At 34.0% G+C, this 18497-nt stretch overlaps 1 protein-coding gene across 11 annotated transcripts in view; it reads right to left on the reverse strand.

The window, feature by feature from the left end:
* LOC113513909 (inaD-like protein) overlaps positions 1 to 18497 on the reverse strand; it is a 332239-nt gene that overhangs the window by 23701 nt on the left and 290041 nt on the right. For 8 of the 11 annotated variants that reach the window (XM_052898439.1, XM_052898440.1, XM_052898438.1 and 5 more), the window contains 2 exons: positions 8153 to 8278; positions 6242 to 6333 (listed from right to left, as the gene is read on the reverse strand). In XM_052898439.1, the coding sequence (XP_052754399.1) occupies positions 6242 to 6333; positions 8153 to 8278 (218 nt within the window). Of the gene's footprint in view, positions 1 to 6241; positions 6334 to 8152; positions 8328 to 9889; positions 10033 to 12216; positions 12350 to 13639; positions 13778 to 14531; positions 14703 to 15970; positions 16184 to 18497 lie in introns of all 11 variants that reach the window. The other 3 variants (XM_052898433.1, XM_052898432.1, XM_052898434.1) reach the window with 2 other exon arrangements.

An 18497-nucleotide genomic window follows, 5' to 3' on the forward strand; every position in this document is an offset into this window, starting at 1 on the left:
CGGCCCTGTATATTAGTGACAATTTTTATTAATAGAAATATATAATAATCTTCTGTAGGACTACCAAAAATATTAACATACTGGTAGGCAGGAGAAGTGTCTACCAGTGGGTAGGCCGTGGGTTTTTATGACAGTAAAATAAAATATGATGAGTATAACGTAACATGAGTCATTGTTCAAATTCTTAATTTTGTATGCCAAATTCTGGTGTAGAGTGTGAGCAGAATTTAAATATGATGTATCAGCCTTTTGAACACTTTTCATGCAAAATAAAGTAATTTGTGTCTATATTTCATTGTGAAAGAAGTGAGATGAAATTGACATGAAGATACTTAAATGCAGAAACGAAAAATAATATCAATGGATAGCTAGGTAACCAAAGATCTTGAGCCAAAACATAAACCAGCCTAATACGAGTAACACAGGGGAGTTCCCTGCAAGTTCCAAACACAGATGTTCGAGACTTGTTGGGAATTCCTTTGTATTTTTTTTTTAAATTAGTTGTCATTATCAAAGTCTCGTTCCTGGAATCTGGTTTATTTATATTCCAAATGTGGGAGAAATTTTCACTAGTTCACTAGTTTGTAAGTCAGAGTTCGAGGGGGCTCTGAGTTAGAAGGCCCCGGGGCACTGCCCCCAGTAGGTAACTTCTGTACTAGTTATCTCATTTTGTCCATAAATGATTTCAAATTTGATTAAATGTTATAAAATTGGTAAATAGATACTCTACTTTGTATAGAGCGCGCTCAAGTGGTACTTCTAAGGGTTTGTATTTTTGTTCACAAAAGCCTTGTTTTTGGACTGATTTAGCTCAAACTTTAGATTGCGCTACTCATTCATGTTATTTATCATTGATGCAAATTTCAACACCCTAGCTCTTAGCGTTTAGGCTGTAAATTGTTTGAATCAACTAGAGAAAAATTGCGTATTGAGTCCACGCAGTATATTTTGATATGAGTTCCCTTCTCGATTAGATATTTTTTTCAGAAGGTTTGTACGTACTTATAAATTTGTACAAACATATTTTTTTAATAGTTATACCTATGTGTTATTTTCAAATAATATGATATGGATGGCTCTGTTAATTTCTGAGGTTTGTTATTGAGAATGTTACTATTGTTTTCAATAGTACTGTTTATTTTTGTGTGTTTCCTTCACTTGTATTACACATTCATGCAAACTTTATTGGCTGTTAAATTATTATTTAATTGTGTTGTTATTATATGTGTTGTTTATCTTAAATAAATAAATAAATAAAATACATAAATGCTAACTCGCACCGATTCATAGCCTGATGGGTCGCCAGTTTGGTATACAGCTTATTCGCAACGTATATCAGTCGTGCATATAAATACATATATCCACATATAAATAATATTTTATCTATTTGTACAAATAGTAAATATTGTCTATATCTAGAACTATAACCACAGTAAAAAATAACTCTATAAATAAAAGCTATGTCGCGCCATAATAATAAAATATAATTATAAAATTATTTATATTTAGCCTTTAATATCATTTCATTGATTGATTTTTTCAGATTTACATACATTATTTTTTCCATTTACATTGTATAATAAAAATATTTATATAAATAACTATTAGATAAATAAATGTTAAATAAATAAATTTATTATTATAATCTTAAATGAGATAATAATGATAATGAATTATCTCAGTACTAATAAATTATATTTATAGGCAGACATTATTTATAAGGTATTTTTTTGACAAAACATACCTATCCTTAGACTTAGGTTTTTTTTAGACATTTTGTCAGGATTATCCGGGATAGACTGTTATGAATACATGTTTTAATGTCTAATAGTAAATAATAGATATTTTTACAGTTAATGCCTCACTTTTTATGTAACTATTTATTTATTTAAAGGAACACCAACAGCATATTGCATTATAACACATATAACAAACATTAAATACAATGCAATATTAATGCACATGCCTATTATAGGTACTCACAGCATTTACTTTAACATAATTATACAGTATGAAATGAAGTAAATAATTAATGATCAATATATTAAACTCCTGCTGAACAGTCTTATTTCTAAAACGTTTTATCACTTCATCAATTCATTAACATTTAATTATAATTACCACACATTTGTTTTTTATTTCATTAAATTGATGATGCCTTGGCACAACCCACACTTACATAAATTTTATATATTTAATAATTCCATTTAATTAACTTTTAATTTTTTTATTTATTCTCTTTAATATTCTTACAAACTATGATATGTTCTTAAGTTTCCTGTAAGCAAATTGAAATTGTCTATTTAATTTAAACATTCATAAGATAAAATGTTTTATTCCAGCGACATTATTGTATTTAAAAATTTATATATTTTATATGATTCACATATGACATAATAGGTTATTTAGTAAGGTTTTTATGTATCATAGAGTAGGTTTTGTATAGAAGTTGAGATTTGAAAATGTGGAATAAACATTTCTAAATAGAATATAATTGTCTGCAGATTGACTTGTTAATTTAAAACTTATAATACAAATAAATAAAAGAATTTACTCTTATAAATTGATATTAATATATTTAAAAAATAATTTATTTTATATTGTTAAATAATAACTAATGAGAGTTATATATTTATTAATATTTTTTAAAATTTATATTACCCAATGAAAACTTAATGTATTCATGTAAAAAAACTAAACTGTTCTAAGAAAATCAGTCCATAAGAAGAGAATAAAGAGAGACGTTATAATTTTAGGCTCATTGACTATCACATGTAAATTGACTACAATACAAACAAACATACAACCGTCTACAAATGACACCGATTTATTCTATCACAATTCACCTTCAGTTTTATTATTGTAGTATAGATATGCTCACGACTGTAATCCCAGCTGGGGTAGTTAGAAAAGAGATTCCTCACAAATAAGTCATTAACTTTCATCACGTATTTATTATAATGAAATACTTCAGGGGTATATATGTTTTTTTTTTCATATCTATTTCTATTAAAATACATGTATAATAAAAAATATTTTGTTTGTAAAATTTTTTTAGAAACAATAATAATGATATTTGTATGAGCAAATTAATCTTTTTTATATATACATAATTTGGTTATTTAATTAAAATTATTTTGTTTAATTCCGCAACCATTATTATGTGTGTGACTGCCAACACTCGAAGCCTGACCACAACTATTACTACCAGAAGTTCCACAATCTTCAATCTTCGAGTGTTGCCAGTCGCACACATACTAATAGTAGCGGAATTAAACAAAAAAAAAATCTAATAACCAGTGATTTGGACTATCGCAAGATAACAGTAGAATATATAACTAATTTATTAAATCATATAATTAACGCTATAGTGATATGTTGTGTTATGTTCAAATACCCAGATCAAAAACGATGTTAATAAGATATATCCTTAAACAGACCGAGACTCGAACCTGGTACCTCTTTTATACAAAGTAACGTATCTACACTCTATCACTCCGCTAAGGAGGTCGTGTGCTGTGCTGATATTTACCTGTTTCAAATTACAGTTGTGAGCATATTATATATATATATATATATATATATATATATATATATATATATATATATATATATATATATATATATATATATATATATATATTTATATAAAACTACATTGACATCGCATATTACATATATATAATATATTGTTTATAAATAGTAATTGCATTTAATTTATTAACATCTGGATGGCTCTTCTAGCACTTGCAATATTTAGTTTAAATAAAGCCTAAATACCTAAGTAAAATCTTAAATCTAAAAGATTAGCAATCGCTTTACTCAATATGTGAACGCGCCATTCTAAACCGGATTCCCACTATTTTGCTGGTCTCAATTCGGCCTCGGTACGGACAGCACTAACACGAGATTCGAAATTGACTATGACTAGAATGGAACAAAAGATTATGAATCAATCGAGATTGTCCGAGAGCGAACCGAGATCGTCCGAGAGTGAACCGAGGCCGGTATTATAGTGTGGGTCGATCCTTAGTATAATAATAATAAATTCTTTAATAAGGATGCCAGGACTCACAGGTTTTTTTTTTTTTCAAATTATTATAATTACGGTTATAGTTGGGCTCTTGCGACATGCAACGGAACAAAATGGTTCATGTCGACAGAATCCGACCTTGAGAAATGTCGAGAAAAAAATTGAGAGGTTTAAATATTTTTCTCAATTTTCAAAGCGTTTCTTTTAGAAAAATATGTAGTTTCTTTTGTAGTACACTTCCATAAAAGAACATTAATTATTTAATTGTATAGATATGTAGAAAGTTTGACTCCGTGCAACATATTTGAAGTCTACACTCTATCTGAGAGTGATTTTACCACATTTCCCCTACGAAGTCGAAAATTATTATTCTCCAGTCATCAGTCTAAATAACTACGTACTTATACTAAAATCTAAAATAACAATTAAATTTTGAGCTCATCACACTGCATCGTGCCTTCATTTGTACAATTACCGTTTTCAGGTATTTCAATTGTAACCATATATCGCAGTCTATTCTCATGTCATTTCATGGTAATTTCAGCTTTAATCTTAGGCGGAACCCTAAATGAGGAGGGTAGGGTGGGCTCGATCATATCTTGAGTACACTGCAGTTGCAATTCCATAATATCCTGGTGCAACGACATGATCAATCGAAGAATTTTCGTAAAGTATTCCAATTTCTGTAAAAGAAAAATAATTATCTCAAAAAAAAAAGTAAACTACATTTAAAAGCATGCATAAATATTGTACACTAAAGGGAAATAAACTATGGTAATTTAAAAATTAATAAAAAAAGAAAATTAAACATATATTTTTTTTAATCTTAGAGCGGTAATTCCATTCCCTTTACTGTACACGAAAATCGTAAAGTATCAATAAAAATTTATTAATAAATCGCATGCTGTATTAACTTTAATAACAGGTATAAATACTGCTCTAAGCGTCAACAAAAAGCTTTAATAATATAAATGCCAACTTACTTTAATTTTCCCCTGAGTGTACAATATCACAACACTTAATAAACTGTTTTATTTACAACAAATTAAACATATTTCTTTTTTATTTTTTTAATTTATAACAAAAAATGTTTATACAAAATTAGGAATCATGATTAAGCATAGCGATATGTTGCCATATTTAATGATAATGTATTTTCGTTTTTAAAATGATCGATAGTAATATTTATGATATTCACAAAAAGTAGAATTTATTTTATTTTGTTTAAAAAATATTGATACAAAATTAGAACTCGTGATAAAGCGTGGCAATGTGCGCTGTACTGAAGCAGTATTGGATGGTAAATGTACTTTTTTTACTGTAAAATATTTATTTCTAGTATTTTTAAAATGATTAATTATTTTGTACATTTACGAAAAAAATAAAACATCGTTTTATTTTTAACATTGTTTATAATCATGTTTACATAAAGTTAGGCGGAAAGTGCTGTATATTTTTATTTTGCCTTTTATTACGTGACACATAGTCAATACAGAATAATATAAATCTATACTGAAAGATAGTAAATTTTAATTTCAATACATCTTTAGTTTATTTAACTCGTCAATTAAATATTAAAATGAAACAAAACAATACACAAGAGACCCCCATTGTCGGTAATTGAGAAATCTCATTAAAAAACACCGTTTGTGATTGGTTTGTGATTAATGATAATGGCATGTTATTAATGTTGATAGTTGTCATAAACTTCGTCAAAAATAGGTGATACGTGATGATGACAGTTTTTTTACTTGGCATATTTAATAAAAACAAAAACCGGGCATGTTTTTTAAAACCAAATTACATAATACATTTGATATGGAGAAAGACAGATAAATGTTTACCTAGTGGACCTAGGACCTAGTGACATGTATACTTGTAACTTGGCAATCTAATAAATTTAATCAAAGAATTTACTTACATTTGTTGTTTTCACTAAATTAATATGGAAAACAACACTGGAGCAAATATACCATATCAGTTTGCAAGATATTGTGTAATTTTATAATATATATACATATAATCAAAAATACATAATATGCATTTAAGAAACTCCTACTTTTGTAAGTCGCTTAAAAATATATTAAAATAATAAATATGACAAGTAAGTCAAAACAGAATTAAAGTAAACGATCACAATAATGATAGCTTTAATAATGATGAAATAACACGAGTAAGGACAATTTATGAAAGTAAATAAATACGTACCTGACTGCTCTGTGTACTGTGTCCGTTCGCCTTCTCGCCCCCAACTACGGTACTGCAAGGTAATGGCTTCGCTACGCCTATAGTTACAATTCCTGAAACAAATAATTGATATTAAACTCACGTCTCACTTAATTTATTTACTTTAGATAAATGTTTTTATTAAAAACGATATTATCACTAACATTTATTTAAAATAATCTCACGAAATAATTATTAAATTATAAATAAGTAAAATAATAATTTAATTAAATTGTAAATGAATTAAATAATTATTTAATTCATTAATTTTATATTAATTAATGCAAACACAAATACTGACAGATTAATTATATTTATTTACGATTTAAAAAAAATAATTAAAGAGCGTAGAAAAATTAATTCTAATACCTGCTATATACACAACGAATACAATGCTCGTGAAATACTGAAGTGTAAAATAATAAACAAGAGATTGAACGTGTGACAAGGTGTTAATACCGTAACGTTTGTGATTTGAACAACCGTGAAACGACGCGCTAGCAGTGTTTGTTTTGATAACTGTGTTATTAAGATGAAGTCATACTCGAAGCCTTTGCGAGAGAATGTAAGGAACCAAAATTAAAAACAGCAGGTAAGTATGTAGGCATTACGTTTGGTGGCAGAATTTATTGGTCTCCCGCCAAAATATGGGTATATTATTATATTCTAATAACGCTAACAGGGCTATCCTGTTCGATTAACAACGCTTTAAAAGTTATCTTAGTGAATAAATTGTGAACTTATTTTAATTAAGCACATTATTTGCACACAGCAATTTATAGCAAATTATTTGCATTATTTGTAATTTAGTTATAATTTTAATATTTATTTAAGGCAAACAGACAGTTAGAACAATACATAAGTCATAATATAACCTATCGTTGCACCAAATAACACTCAAATCTTTTTAGCAGTTTGCGTAAAAATGTAATAAATATTTTACCATACAAACAACTTTATAAACTTTTATATTTATAACAGTAATTTTTATTAATTACCACAGTAATTCTTTTAATTTAGTAATTCTTTTGAATTACCACAGTGTAAGTCAAAATGCATGGCCAGTGGCTAACGCCTTAACTGTGTCCCAAACGAATATTAAACAATTCGGAGAACTAGTAAGAGATTTCTCTACACTGTGCCAGTGTATTTTATTATCTGTCAAGTACCATACGTGTAGTGTTTACAATGATTAGAGTATGTCGAGGTTCTATTTGCATTGTTCAGATAATAACTGTACCTATTGAATTATAATTGTTTTATTACATCAATATTTTGTAATGAATTGTAGAATCTTACAAAATGGTATTTTTAGTCTAATTGTTATATAAATTTCATAGAAATAAAGATATTTTTTTCATTGGGTGATAATGGAACGGTAACCCCGTCTGCGCTACCGGTATACGCTGGCAGGGCACCAGTGAGTGATGATAGATGTGGATGAAAGCAGATCAATTTGAGAACCGAATGTAAAGTATCACACACAAGCCCAAGAGGTTTAAGTGGTACTAAAAATCCAATTTTTTTTTATGTATTTATGTATGGTAATTAAATAAAAGAAAAAAAAATTGGCTTATCCAAGATAATTTTCCAAGATGGTTTCTAGTGAAAATCGCGTGGAGGTCGACCTGATAGGGTATATTGCTAACAATAAGGCTGTCAGATTCTCATTACTAACAATCCCTTTCCCCCTAAAGACCTCAAGTAACCCTTGTTCAGAAGTCTACATAGGCACCGCTGTCTTTAAACAATTTACCGTTTCATCATCATCGTCATATCAGCCTTTGACCAATTAAGTGCTGATCATAAGCCACCCCCTTGGGAAGTTTTGCCAGTAGTTGGCACGCTTGGCAGGCGATGTTTGTATCGTAAAAAGATCATTGAGCCGCTTACCCTTGGGTGCAGTCTTGATTGCAGCGACGGCGGCGGCGAGCGGGCTGCGCGACACGTCGCGCCCGTTGACGGAGACGAGGCGGTCGCCGGGCGCCAGGCGGCCGTCCGCCGCCGCCGCGCCGCCCGCCACCACCGACCGCACCACGATCACCGAGCTGCCCGGCTCCGACGGGTCCTGGTACACACAAAAACAATAAAGGCCACACTTTTTTTTTATTGATGGGTGAAAATGGTATGGTTACCCCGCCTGCGCTAACGGGATACGCTGGCGGAGCACCAGTGAAGGGTGATAGATGAGAATGTAAGCAGATCAGTTAGCCCATCATGGTGAATTCACCAGGAATTAACTTCGATAGTTTCCAGGGGGAACCGCGAGGAGGTCGACCTGGTTGGGTATATTGCTAGCAATGGGATTTTCAGTCTCCATTACTAATAATCCCTTTCCCCAAGGCCACACATTACAATTGGTGTGACCAATCACCTGGTCTTTAAAATTAAAATACCCTGTATTACGAGAATCCAGGCAATAAAGACCTGGAGGCTTAACCCAAAATACCCTAACTCGAACCAATTTAAAAAAAAATCTAAATTGGCCCGACCGGAAAGCAAACCTTATTTATGCAAAGCAAGGAGCTCACTACTACGCATGAAGGAGGGGGAAGGTATTGCTAGTAATAGAGACAAAGAGCCCCATTGCTAGCAATACATTGAGGAAATTAGTTATTTAGTTGCTTTTTACGACATCCATACATTTTTAAACATTTTTATTTAAAACAAGCAGTAACGGAGTTTCTTGCCCATTCTTCTTAGCTGAATCTGCATTCCAAGTTGAACAATAGAATTTAGAAAACAACTATCGAAAAATGCTTAAAATTAAGTTTACTTGAATATACGCATTTTTTGTTTAACATAGAACAATAAAGAATGTTTTTTTTTATACAATTCAGAATGGCAAACAAGCTGACGGCCCACCTGATGGAAAGTGGTAACCGTCGCCTATAGACATGAGCAATACTATGGACATAACAAAGTATACTGTTTCGCCCATGATACCCCACATGCGTTGCCATTCCTAAGACTCAGGTGTTATTCCTCTGTACCCAGTAAATTCACGCCATATCCCACCCTTGAAACCGAAACACAGCCATGCAAACACAACTGCTTCACGGTTGAAACACGAATGGGACAGAGGTACCCAATCAAACGACTTTTGTACAAAGTCTCCCTCTGGTAAATGTTGTGGCCTACCTGATGAAAAGTTATAACTATTGCTTATAGACATGAACAGCATCATAACTTTGTAACGCTCATGATAACCCTCATGCAATCCTAAAGACTACCGTATTATGCCTCTGTGCCTTGTAATCTCACTACCACATCCTACTCTTCAAAAACATAACCATGTAAATACGAGGGGAGAAGGGATTGTTAGTAATGGGGATTAGTAGTCCCATTGCTAGCAATATACTCTGTCAGGTCGACCTCCTCGTGGTCCCCCCTGGAAACCATCGCGATTGATTTATTGTTAGATTCGTCACGGTGGGCTATCTGACCTGCTTCATTCTGACCTATCATCCCTCACTGGTGTCCCACCAGTGTATACCGATAGCGCAGGCGGGGTTTTCATTCCATTATCATCCATAAAAACAAAACCATGTAAATACAACTGCTTAGGGGCCGGATCACTAGTTAAACTTCTCTCTTTAACTCGTTCTTCTCTTCTCTTATTCTACTTACCAAATAGTCGAGTATGGAAAACCCGAGCCCCCTCTCTTCCTTCTGCAGCTGTATGTACTGAACACGGTCGCTCCACATCGCCAGCCCACTTAAAGGCTCCAAGGATCTGGATCTGTTCCGTTCTAGCGATTCACTGCAGAACTCTGTAAAGTATAAAAGCAAAATTAGATAACGTAGAAGCAAGGATGAAATATATGAGGGCCCTTTTCAAATAGAATGGATCTATTTTGGTATACCCTGATAATATAAGAGATGGTGTGGGAAAGGGATTGTTAGCAATGTAGTTTGACAGCCCCATTGCTAGCAATATGCCTTATTAGGTCGACCTCCACGTGGTTCCCCCTGGAAACCATCGTGAACAGTTCTTGTCGAAATCGTCACGATGAGCTAACTGACCTACTTCATTCTCACCTATCATCCTTCACTGGTGCCCTGCTGGTGTATACCGATAGCGCGGGTAGGGTTACCATTCCATTATCATCCATTAAAAAAAAAACATAAGAGATGAGTTTTACCACATTATGAATTATAGCATACACATGCTACTTTTAATTTATTTTAGTGCCTAGAGTTTAGCAAATGACAATTTGTATTTAAAAAATAACAAAGTTTTATTTATATAATTTACTAGCTTTTACCCCTAACTTCTTACGTAAATCTTCAAATATGTGACTACTTCTATTAACCTAAGTTTGTCTTGAAAAGATTGCTTTCAGCAATAAGACCGCCTTACTGTACTTATACAACTGTATCGTTACATTTATTAATTGTATTGCTTATTCCCTATATTGTATAATGCAAATAAAGTATACTCATTCATTCATTCACTTCTAGATATTTTTGATATTTTATAATCGACTTTTATACAAAGTCTCCCTCTTATCAGAGAGAGACTTTGTACAAAAGTCGATTGCTTGGGTGCCTCTGTCCCATTCGTGTTTCAACCGTGAAGCGGTTGTGTTTGCATGGCTGTGTTTCGGTTTGAAGGGTGGGATATGGCGTGAATTTACTGGGTACAGAGAAATAACACCTGAGTCCTCAGGAATGGCAACGCATGGGAGGTATCATGGACGAAACAGTATACTCTGTTATGTCCATGGTACTGCTCATATCTATAGGCGACGGTTACCATTTTCCATCAGGTGGGCCGTCAGCTTGTTTGCCATTCTAAGTTGTATACAAAAAAAACATATACCATCTAGGAAGTGGTTACATGTTTGAAAGTCCATATTCTCGTTATCAACACATTTTCAGTTAGACCTTCAGGAAGACAACTGCAATAACCACATCCTATTGTAATAGTTGTTTTTGCATAATGCATGAACAAATATACAGACAGACAGACTTAATTTCTAAATATTATTATTATGATCTTTTAATTTTTTAATTTTTCTTAAAAAACTCCCATACAAATATTGTCTTGTTAAAATTGTATTATATTCGTAATATTAAGTAACAAATAATTATACTATATGTATAGTAGTAAACTAGTACCCATTGCAAAAAAAATAACACTTATACCGAAGCTGAAAACTTTGTAATTTCGAAAAAGTACTTTATAAAAGTTAGGAAAAAATATATAAAAAAAAGTGCAGCAAGCCTCTTAGGTACCCTACCAGTTGGCAGTGATCTCAAAGACATTTTTTTATGTTTAAGTAATGTTTTAAGGTCTTGCCTTTGATATTTTTAGTACATAGATGTAAATTGTGTATATAGTAGATAGATAGATAGAAAAAGTAATTTTAAAAATACGATTTATGAAAAAATATCTTCAGTTAGAAACGACGAGTTACGAAAATTGTCGATGATCCCAGGCTTACAAGCGGTATCGAACCCTTAAGGAGAGATTTTGCGTCACTCTGGTGTTCTACCGTTTGTACAACGGATTGTGCTCAGAGAAATTGTTCAATATGATGCCCACGGCTACTTTCTACCATCGTACGGCTTGCCATCAACAGGAAGTTCATCCTCATATCCTACAGCCTAAATTGCCGCGTACAGCGCAGTTTCAGAGATATTTCCTCCACGAACACTCAGGTTATGGAATGAGCTCCCTGCTAAGGTTTTCCCAAGAGCCTACAGCATGGAGTTCTTTAAAACGGGGGTAAAGAGGCTTCTTTGGAATCGGCAACGCGCGCGCAATACCTCTAGTATTGCAGGTGTTCATAGGCTACGGTAACCACTTACCATCAAGTGGGCCGTATGCTTGTTAGCCACCTCAGTGGTATATAAAAAAAAAAAGAAATTAACACGGAAATAAGGAGTAAAAAAACAAACTATAAAACGTTGAAAAGAGAAATAGAGTGGAAGGGAAGAGACAGTATCACCGTCGTGATCATGACCGGCAGATAGAACGGTTGCGGCGCTGCACAGCGACGCCACTGAGCTCTCGGACTTGGCTTTTATCAGCCGCTGAGGCGGTGCTAACAGGTCCTGTAGACTGTCGCCGAGGATTTGATTCTAGAAAACAATACATTGTAAATCTTAACAGAGTGTCTTCATCATCACTACATAGTATAAAATGAAGTCGCTTCTCGTCTGTCTGTCACTATGTATGCTTAGATCTTTTTAAAACTGTATTGATGCAACTTTTTTTTAATAGATAGAGTATATAATAAATGCTTAATATAGTAGAGAAACAATAAGAATTTTAGAGATTTCTAATGTGATGTCGTAAAAAACAAATTTCAAAAAGGGCGAGTCGCTAGTTTTTATATAACTTGGAATGGCAAATAGGTTGTAATGACTTGCCAGACAGGAAGTGATAACCTACAAATATGAGCAGTACCATGGACTTTACAGAGTATACTAGCATATCGTCGTACCACTCCTGAGTTGTCATTCCTGAGGACTAAGGTGTAATTTATTTATTTATTTACTTATTTATTTATATATACATAATTTTGGTGAGCTTTACAGATTTACAATGTACTCACCAAAAACTAAAAAATGGAACATTATAATGATACAATAATGGAAAAATAAGAATAATAATAAAAAAAATCTAATTAAACAAATATTAGACTATTATTTAGTAAAAATGTTATGCCTCTCTGCCTCTGTAATTTTACAGTCATTCATCACTCTTCGAATCTTACCACCGCTATCAGATACAGCTTCAACAGAATATCAGTGTTTTGCTCTTTTGAGGGCAAAACAATAAGCTAAGTTGTGACCATTTTGTATTACTGTGGCACATGACGAAAGGAAAAATTATGTTACTTCTTTTATGTATTTTTCTTTCTTTTTTTTTTGTATATGTATTCTTTTATCTATTCTTTTGTGCATGTCTATTTATGTCTATTGTTATTTGTGTGTTATTTGTGCTGTAAGTAATATAAATTAATTATATTCAAGAGAGAGTCTCCATACCAGAAGGAGACTTTGTACAAAAGTCGTTTGCTTGCTCACCTCTGTTCCATTCGTGTTTCTACCGTAAAGCAGCTGTGTTTGCGTGGCTGTGTTTCAGTTTGAACAGTGGGATATGGCAGTGAATTTACGAGGTATAGAGAAATAACACCTGAGTCCTCAGGAATGGCAACGCATGGAGGGTATCATGGGTGAAACAGTATACTCTGTTATGTCCATGGTACTGCTCAATATAGTAAGCAAGCAAGTACAGCTACTTCCCTGTAGAAGCACGAGTACGACAAAGATATTGATTTCGAGAGAAAATTGATAGTTTTATTACACGAACCAATATGTTTAATTCCTATCTACAAATAATTCCAACAGAAGAAATATAAATACCCTGGCATATCCGGGTTCCGGTCCGGGCCTCTTCTCGTTCCGTTTCCTCACAACAACCAGAGTGACAGGTGACTGCACAGCCCTCAGTCTGGTCACCAGTTCCACATGGTGGGCGCCTAGTACTCGCCAACCGTTTACCTAGGGGAGAAGGGATTGTTAGTAATACGGGCTACTAGTCTCATTGCTAGCAATATACCCTGTCAGGTCAACCTCCACGTGGTCCCACCTAGAAACCGTCGATGCTGATTTCCAGGTGTATTCATCACAATGGGCTAACTGACCTGCTTTTTCATTATCACCTATCATCCCTTTCTGGTGCCCCGCCAGCGTATACCGTTAGCGCAGGCGGGGTCTGTACCGTTAATGTTTAAATACCGTTAATGTACCATCACACGTTAAGGTTTTTTCATGCCAAATAAATGGCAAACACACATACTGTCTATACATCTGACGATGAACTACCATCCCAGTCTATGGACACAACGCCAGGGGCGCGTGCTGCTGACCTTGAAGAAATGTTAATAGATCCTTTCTTTAAAAACCTACCCGTATACTACAAACTTCACGAAAATCTCGATCTCCCGTTAATTCGCTTGTACATTGACGGGAAGACACTTCTATAAAACCGTACTGTACGCGACATATTTTTTTTATACCACTGACGTGGCAGTCAAGCATACGGCCACTTGATAGTAAGTAGTTACCACAGCCTATGAACGCATGCAATACCAGGGGTATTACGCGTACGTTGCCGACCCTGAAGAAACCTCTTTACCCCTCTATTGAAGAACCCCATGCTGTAGTCTCTTGGGAAAACCTCGGCAGGGAGCTCATTCCATAACCTGAATGTTCGTGGGAGTAAACATATATTGAGTTATCATAAAAGAATTACCTCTAACAGTTCATCACCGACTTTGTAGATGCCAAGCCTGGCCACAGGTCCATTGGGAGCGATCGCCCGTATGTAGTGACGCGCCTGCACCTCCTTGCCAGCTACCACCCTCACCGTGCCCTCCAGTGAGATGCCTAGCCCGCTCTCCTTGTCTTTCATTATTGTACCTACCTGAAGTTAAGGAAAAACCATATTAAGCTTAGTGTTGAAAATCTCAATATTGTTTTTTTTTATCTTTTTTATTTAGAGGCTTTTATCCTGTAAGGATATGTCAGCCTCATCGTACCCTAATTTTATAAAATACCTCACATACTTATAACATTGATACATAAATAGATAATACATAATATCTTAGTAGTCTATTTTGATGAAGGGAATTATTGATACAAAAATATAGTAATTAAACATTTTGCCCTTCCGGAATGTGGTTCTGCGAGTATATTTGAAAATAAACCAATCTCCTGTCTATTGAGACTATATTTCTGTATCAATACTTCCCTTTGTGTAAATATTGTTTTATCAGAAGGAGACTTAAACAGAAGTTGACTACTTAAATACTTCTTCTTCTGGAATTTGTGTGACCAAGCAAAATCTTCCATTTGAAGGGAATAGCAGTAGAATTATAAAGTATATAGGTATAACATTTTAGAAACAGGGGGAAGAGATTGTTAGTAATTCCGACTATCGATTACTAGCAATATACCCTGTCAAGTCACGCTAACTGCCACGCAGTTCCCCCTGAAAACCACCATGCTTAATTCCAGATGTCTTCATCATAACTAACCGGCTCACTAACCGGTAGTTTATCATATCAGTCTTAAACTGTCCACTGCTGAACATAAGATACCAGAAGGAGACTTTGTACAAAAGTCGATTGCTTGGGTACCTCTGTCCCATTCGTGTTTCTACCGTGAAGAAATTGTATTTGCAAGGCTGTGTTTCGGTTTGAAGGGTGGGATATGGTGTGAATTTACTGAGTACAGAGGAATAACACCTTAGTTCTCAAGAATGGCAACGCATGGGGGGTATCATGGGCGAAACAGTAAACTCTGTTATGTCCATGGTACTGCTCATGTCTACAGGCGACGGTTACCACTTTCCATCAGGTGGGCTATCAGCTTGTTTGCCATTCTAATTTGTATAAAAAAAAGCCTTCCCTTGGACAGGTTTGCTAGTCTATGCCATGCTTGGCAGGCGGATTGGCAAGACTTTAGAGACGTTTTAAGAGGGACGCTGCAGCCCATCCCTCTCTCTCCCTTAGGGCTTTTACAACACCCATAGAAAAAGAAAGAGTGGCCTATTCTATGCCGGGACCACATGATCAAACCGGTTGTTATTACATTAAAATATAATATTGCTTACGAAACTTTTAACAAAAATCAGCTTCATTGCCATTCCATTGCCAAAAATTGTAAATGGTCAAACAAGAGTATACTCACAATAATATCATACTGATACTGGTTGCCGGGCCAGTCGTGTTCGTTCCTCAGTATGTCCCGCCACTTGTCCTGTATCCTCCTGGCGTCCCGCTGCGGGGTCTCCTCGTCGCGACCTATCACAATCTCCGCCTCCTCCGAAGGAGACGTGGGTGACGGCAGATGCGGCTGGATCTCGGATTCTGGCTCCGCTTCGATCACCGTCGACTCGTCATACTAAAAATAATATCGAAACAACAGACGATTTTATTATTAAGATTGCATTTCATAAAAAAAACCGACATCAATTGTGACGAAACTAAGTTGTATTGATTTTAAAACTAAATCACTGAATCGATTTTGATAAAATTGTATAGGAGCAATCGGTAAATATATTCTTTAACATAAAAAAAAAGAATTTTCCAAATTGGTTTACAGCTGACGGAGTTATGAGGTAACAAACGTTAAAAACTACAAATGAATTAAAAACACCTACTTTTTGAAGTCGGCTGAAAATCTCTTAAAAAGAAACACGAATCGATTAAGTACATTCAAGTTGTTAAACAAAAAAAAATTGAATTAAATATAGAACGTGATGAAATGAAATTACAATTAAATATAGAACGTGGAATCATGTGTCTACAAGTAGATGTTGTTTTGCAACAGTTTTTGCTCCACAAAGAAAAAAAAACGTCATTTCCTATAGCCATACCAAGATAGAAAATAAGAAATAAATCTTTATAAAAAGAAAATTATTTTAATTAACACGAGTCTTTATTATAAAAATTAGTAAAGCGTCTCGTTCGTCTGAGGTTCAAATCCGGTCTGAATTAAAATATATCGAAAAATTTCCAGCGATTTTTCAAAATTCAAAATTCAAAATTCAAAAATCATTTATTCATGTAGGACATTTTAGCCGCTTATGAACGTCAAATGCATGGTATGACGCATACATTATTGTTAACCGTTGACTGTTTCGAAAATGCAGTTAAGCATTTTTATATTCGTATGTTGTACATAACCACGGCTATATAACACTACCTTTATGGTATAAAAAAAGGGTAGGCCGTCAGCATGTTTGCTTAAAAAAAAACATACCAAAAAACCAAGTTTAAGCTACAACTTTTATATTTTTATTCTCTTCTCCTAGAAATAATTCTAGACAGTTTCAAAAGATTACCTGTCTGTCCCACATGTAAATGAGAGTGTATTCCGACAAACAAACTCGTAGAATACATTTATGGTATTATATTAATATGTTTACTTCTGAGAACGTCTAAGAGATTATGTAAGTAATAGGTAAATCTATTTGATGAATGCTAACAAACACAACGAGAACAAGTTATTTTCAATAAGCATCCACTTTCTAGATTTGTTTTCATGTGTACGAGAGGTACGGATAGAGGTAGTTTACAATCTAATATCTCTGCCAATATCTTACCGTAATAAATCTGACACTAATATAAATAGATGTGGATTTAAAGAACTTGTTTAATCCTACAAATTTTATAAATGTAAAAGTTAGTAAGTCCCCGGATAGATCGTGTGATCCTCGGATAGAATGGACTGCCCCTTCTTTTCCCATGGGTGTCGTAAGCGACTAAGAGAATTTAATTGTCGAGAGATGACTAGCAGCGAACCTCTTTCATTCTTTCTTAACATCGACAAAGTCTAATCGCGGTTGCTGACCCACCTGCGTAACAACTATTGGCAAAGCGCTTCGTACGGAGGAAGCCTATGTTCAGCAGTGGACAGTTAACGGCTAACATAGTAATGATGATGAGAGGGGAAAGGGATTGTTAGTAATGGAAACTGAGAATCTCATTGCTAGCAATATACCCAACCAGGTTCTCCCTGGAAACTATCATGGTTAATTCCTGATGAATTCATCACGATGGGCTAACTGGCCTGTTTTCATTCTCATCTATCACCCTTCACTGGTGCTCCGCCAGCGTATCCCGTTAGCGCAGGCGGGATTACCACACCATTTTCACCCATCAAAAAAAAAATAATGATGATGATAATGACGAAAAATTAGTTAAGATGTTTAGATATTTATTTACATGACAACATCCAAATAACAAAAGTTATTTTTGTTACTCACTCATGCCTAAATGGCTGAATGGATTTAAATTAAATTTGGTACACAAGTAATAGGTATATAAGATACTTTTTATGCAGGCAAAGCCACGGAGAATAGCTAGTAATAACTAGTAAGTATTCTTCCTATTAGGTTGTTCTAGAAGGGAGAGAACTTTGCTCATAATTTTACTGTATTTCGGATAATTTCGAAAAAAAGAGTTTATTCACAGAATCATACGACTCGAACAGTAATATAAATGCAAAATTAAGTATAACTAAATTAGATATACATTAAAACAAAAGAAAAAAAGAATAACGTAAAAAGCGTTTATAATCAATGAATAACCAGTGGCCGATATATTTCAAAAGGAGAGCGAGCTAAACACTTAAGATAGAAAAGATCGAGTTTTCGAGGCATCCTCGTATAGGTAAACATAGTTTAAGACTATCTGTCTAATGTCCTGTCGAT

This window comes from Galleria mellonella, unplaced genomic scaffold (assembly GCF_026898425.1).
Source record: "Galleria mellonella isolate WM207_F2 unplaced genomic scaffold, CSIRO_AGI_GalMel_v1 utg425, whole genome shotgun sequence".
Lineage (NCBI taxonomy): Eukaryota > Metazoa > Arthropoda > Insecta > Lepidoptera > Pyralidae > Galleria > Galleria mellonella.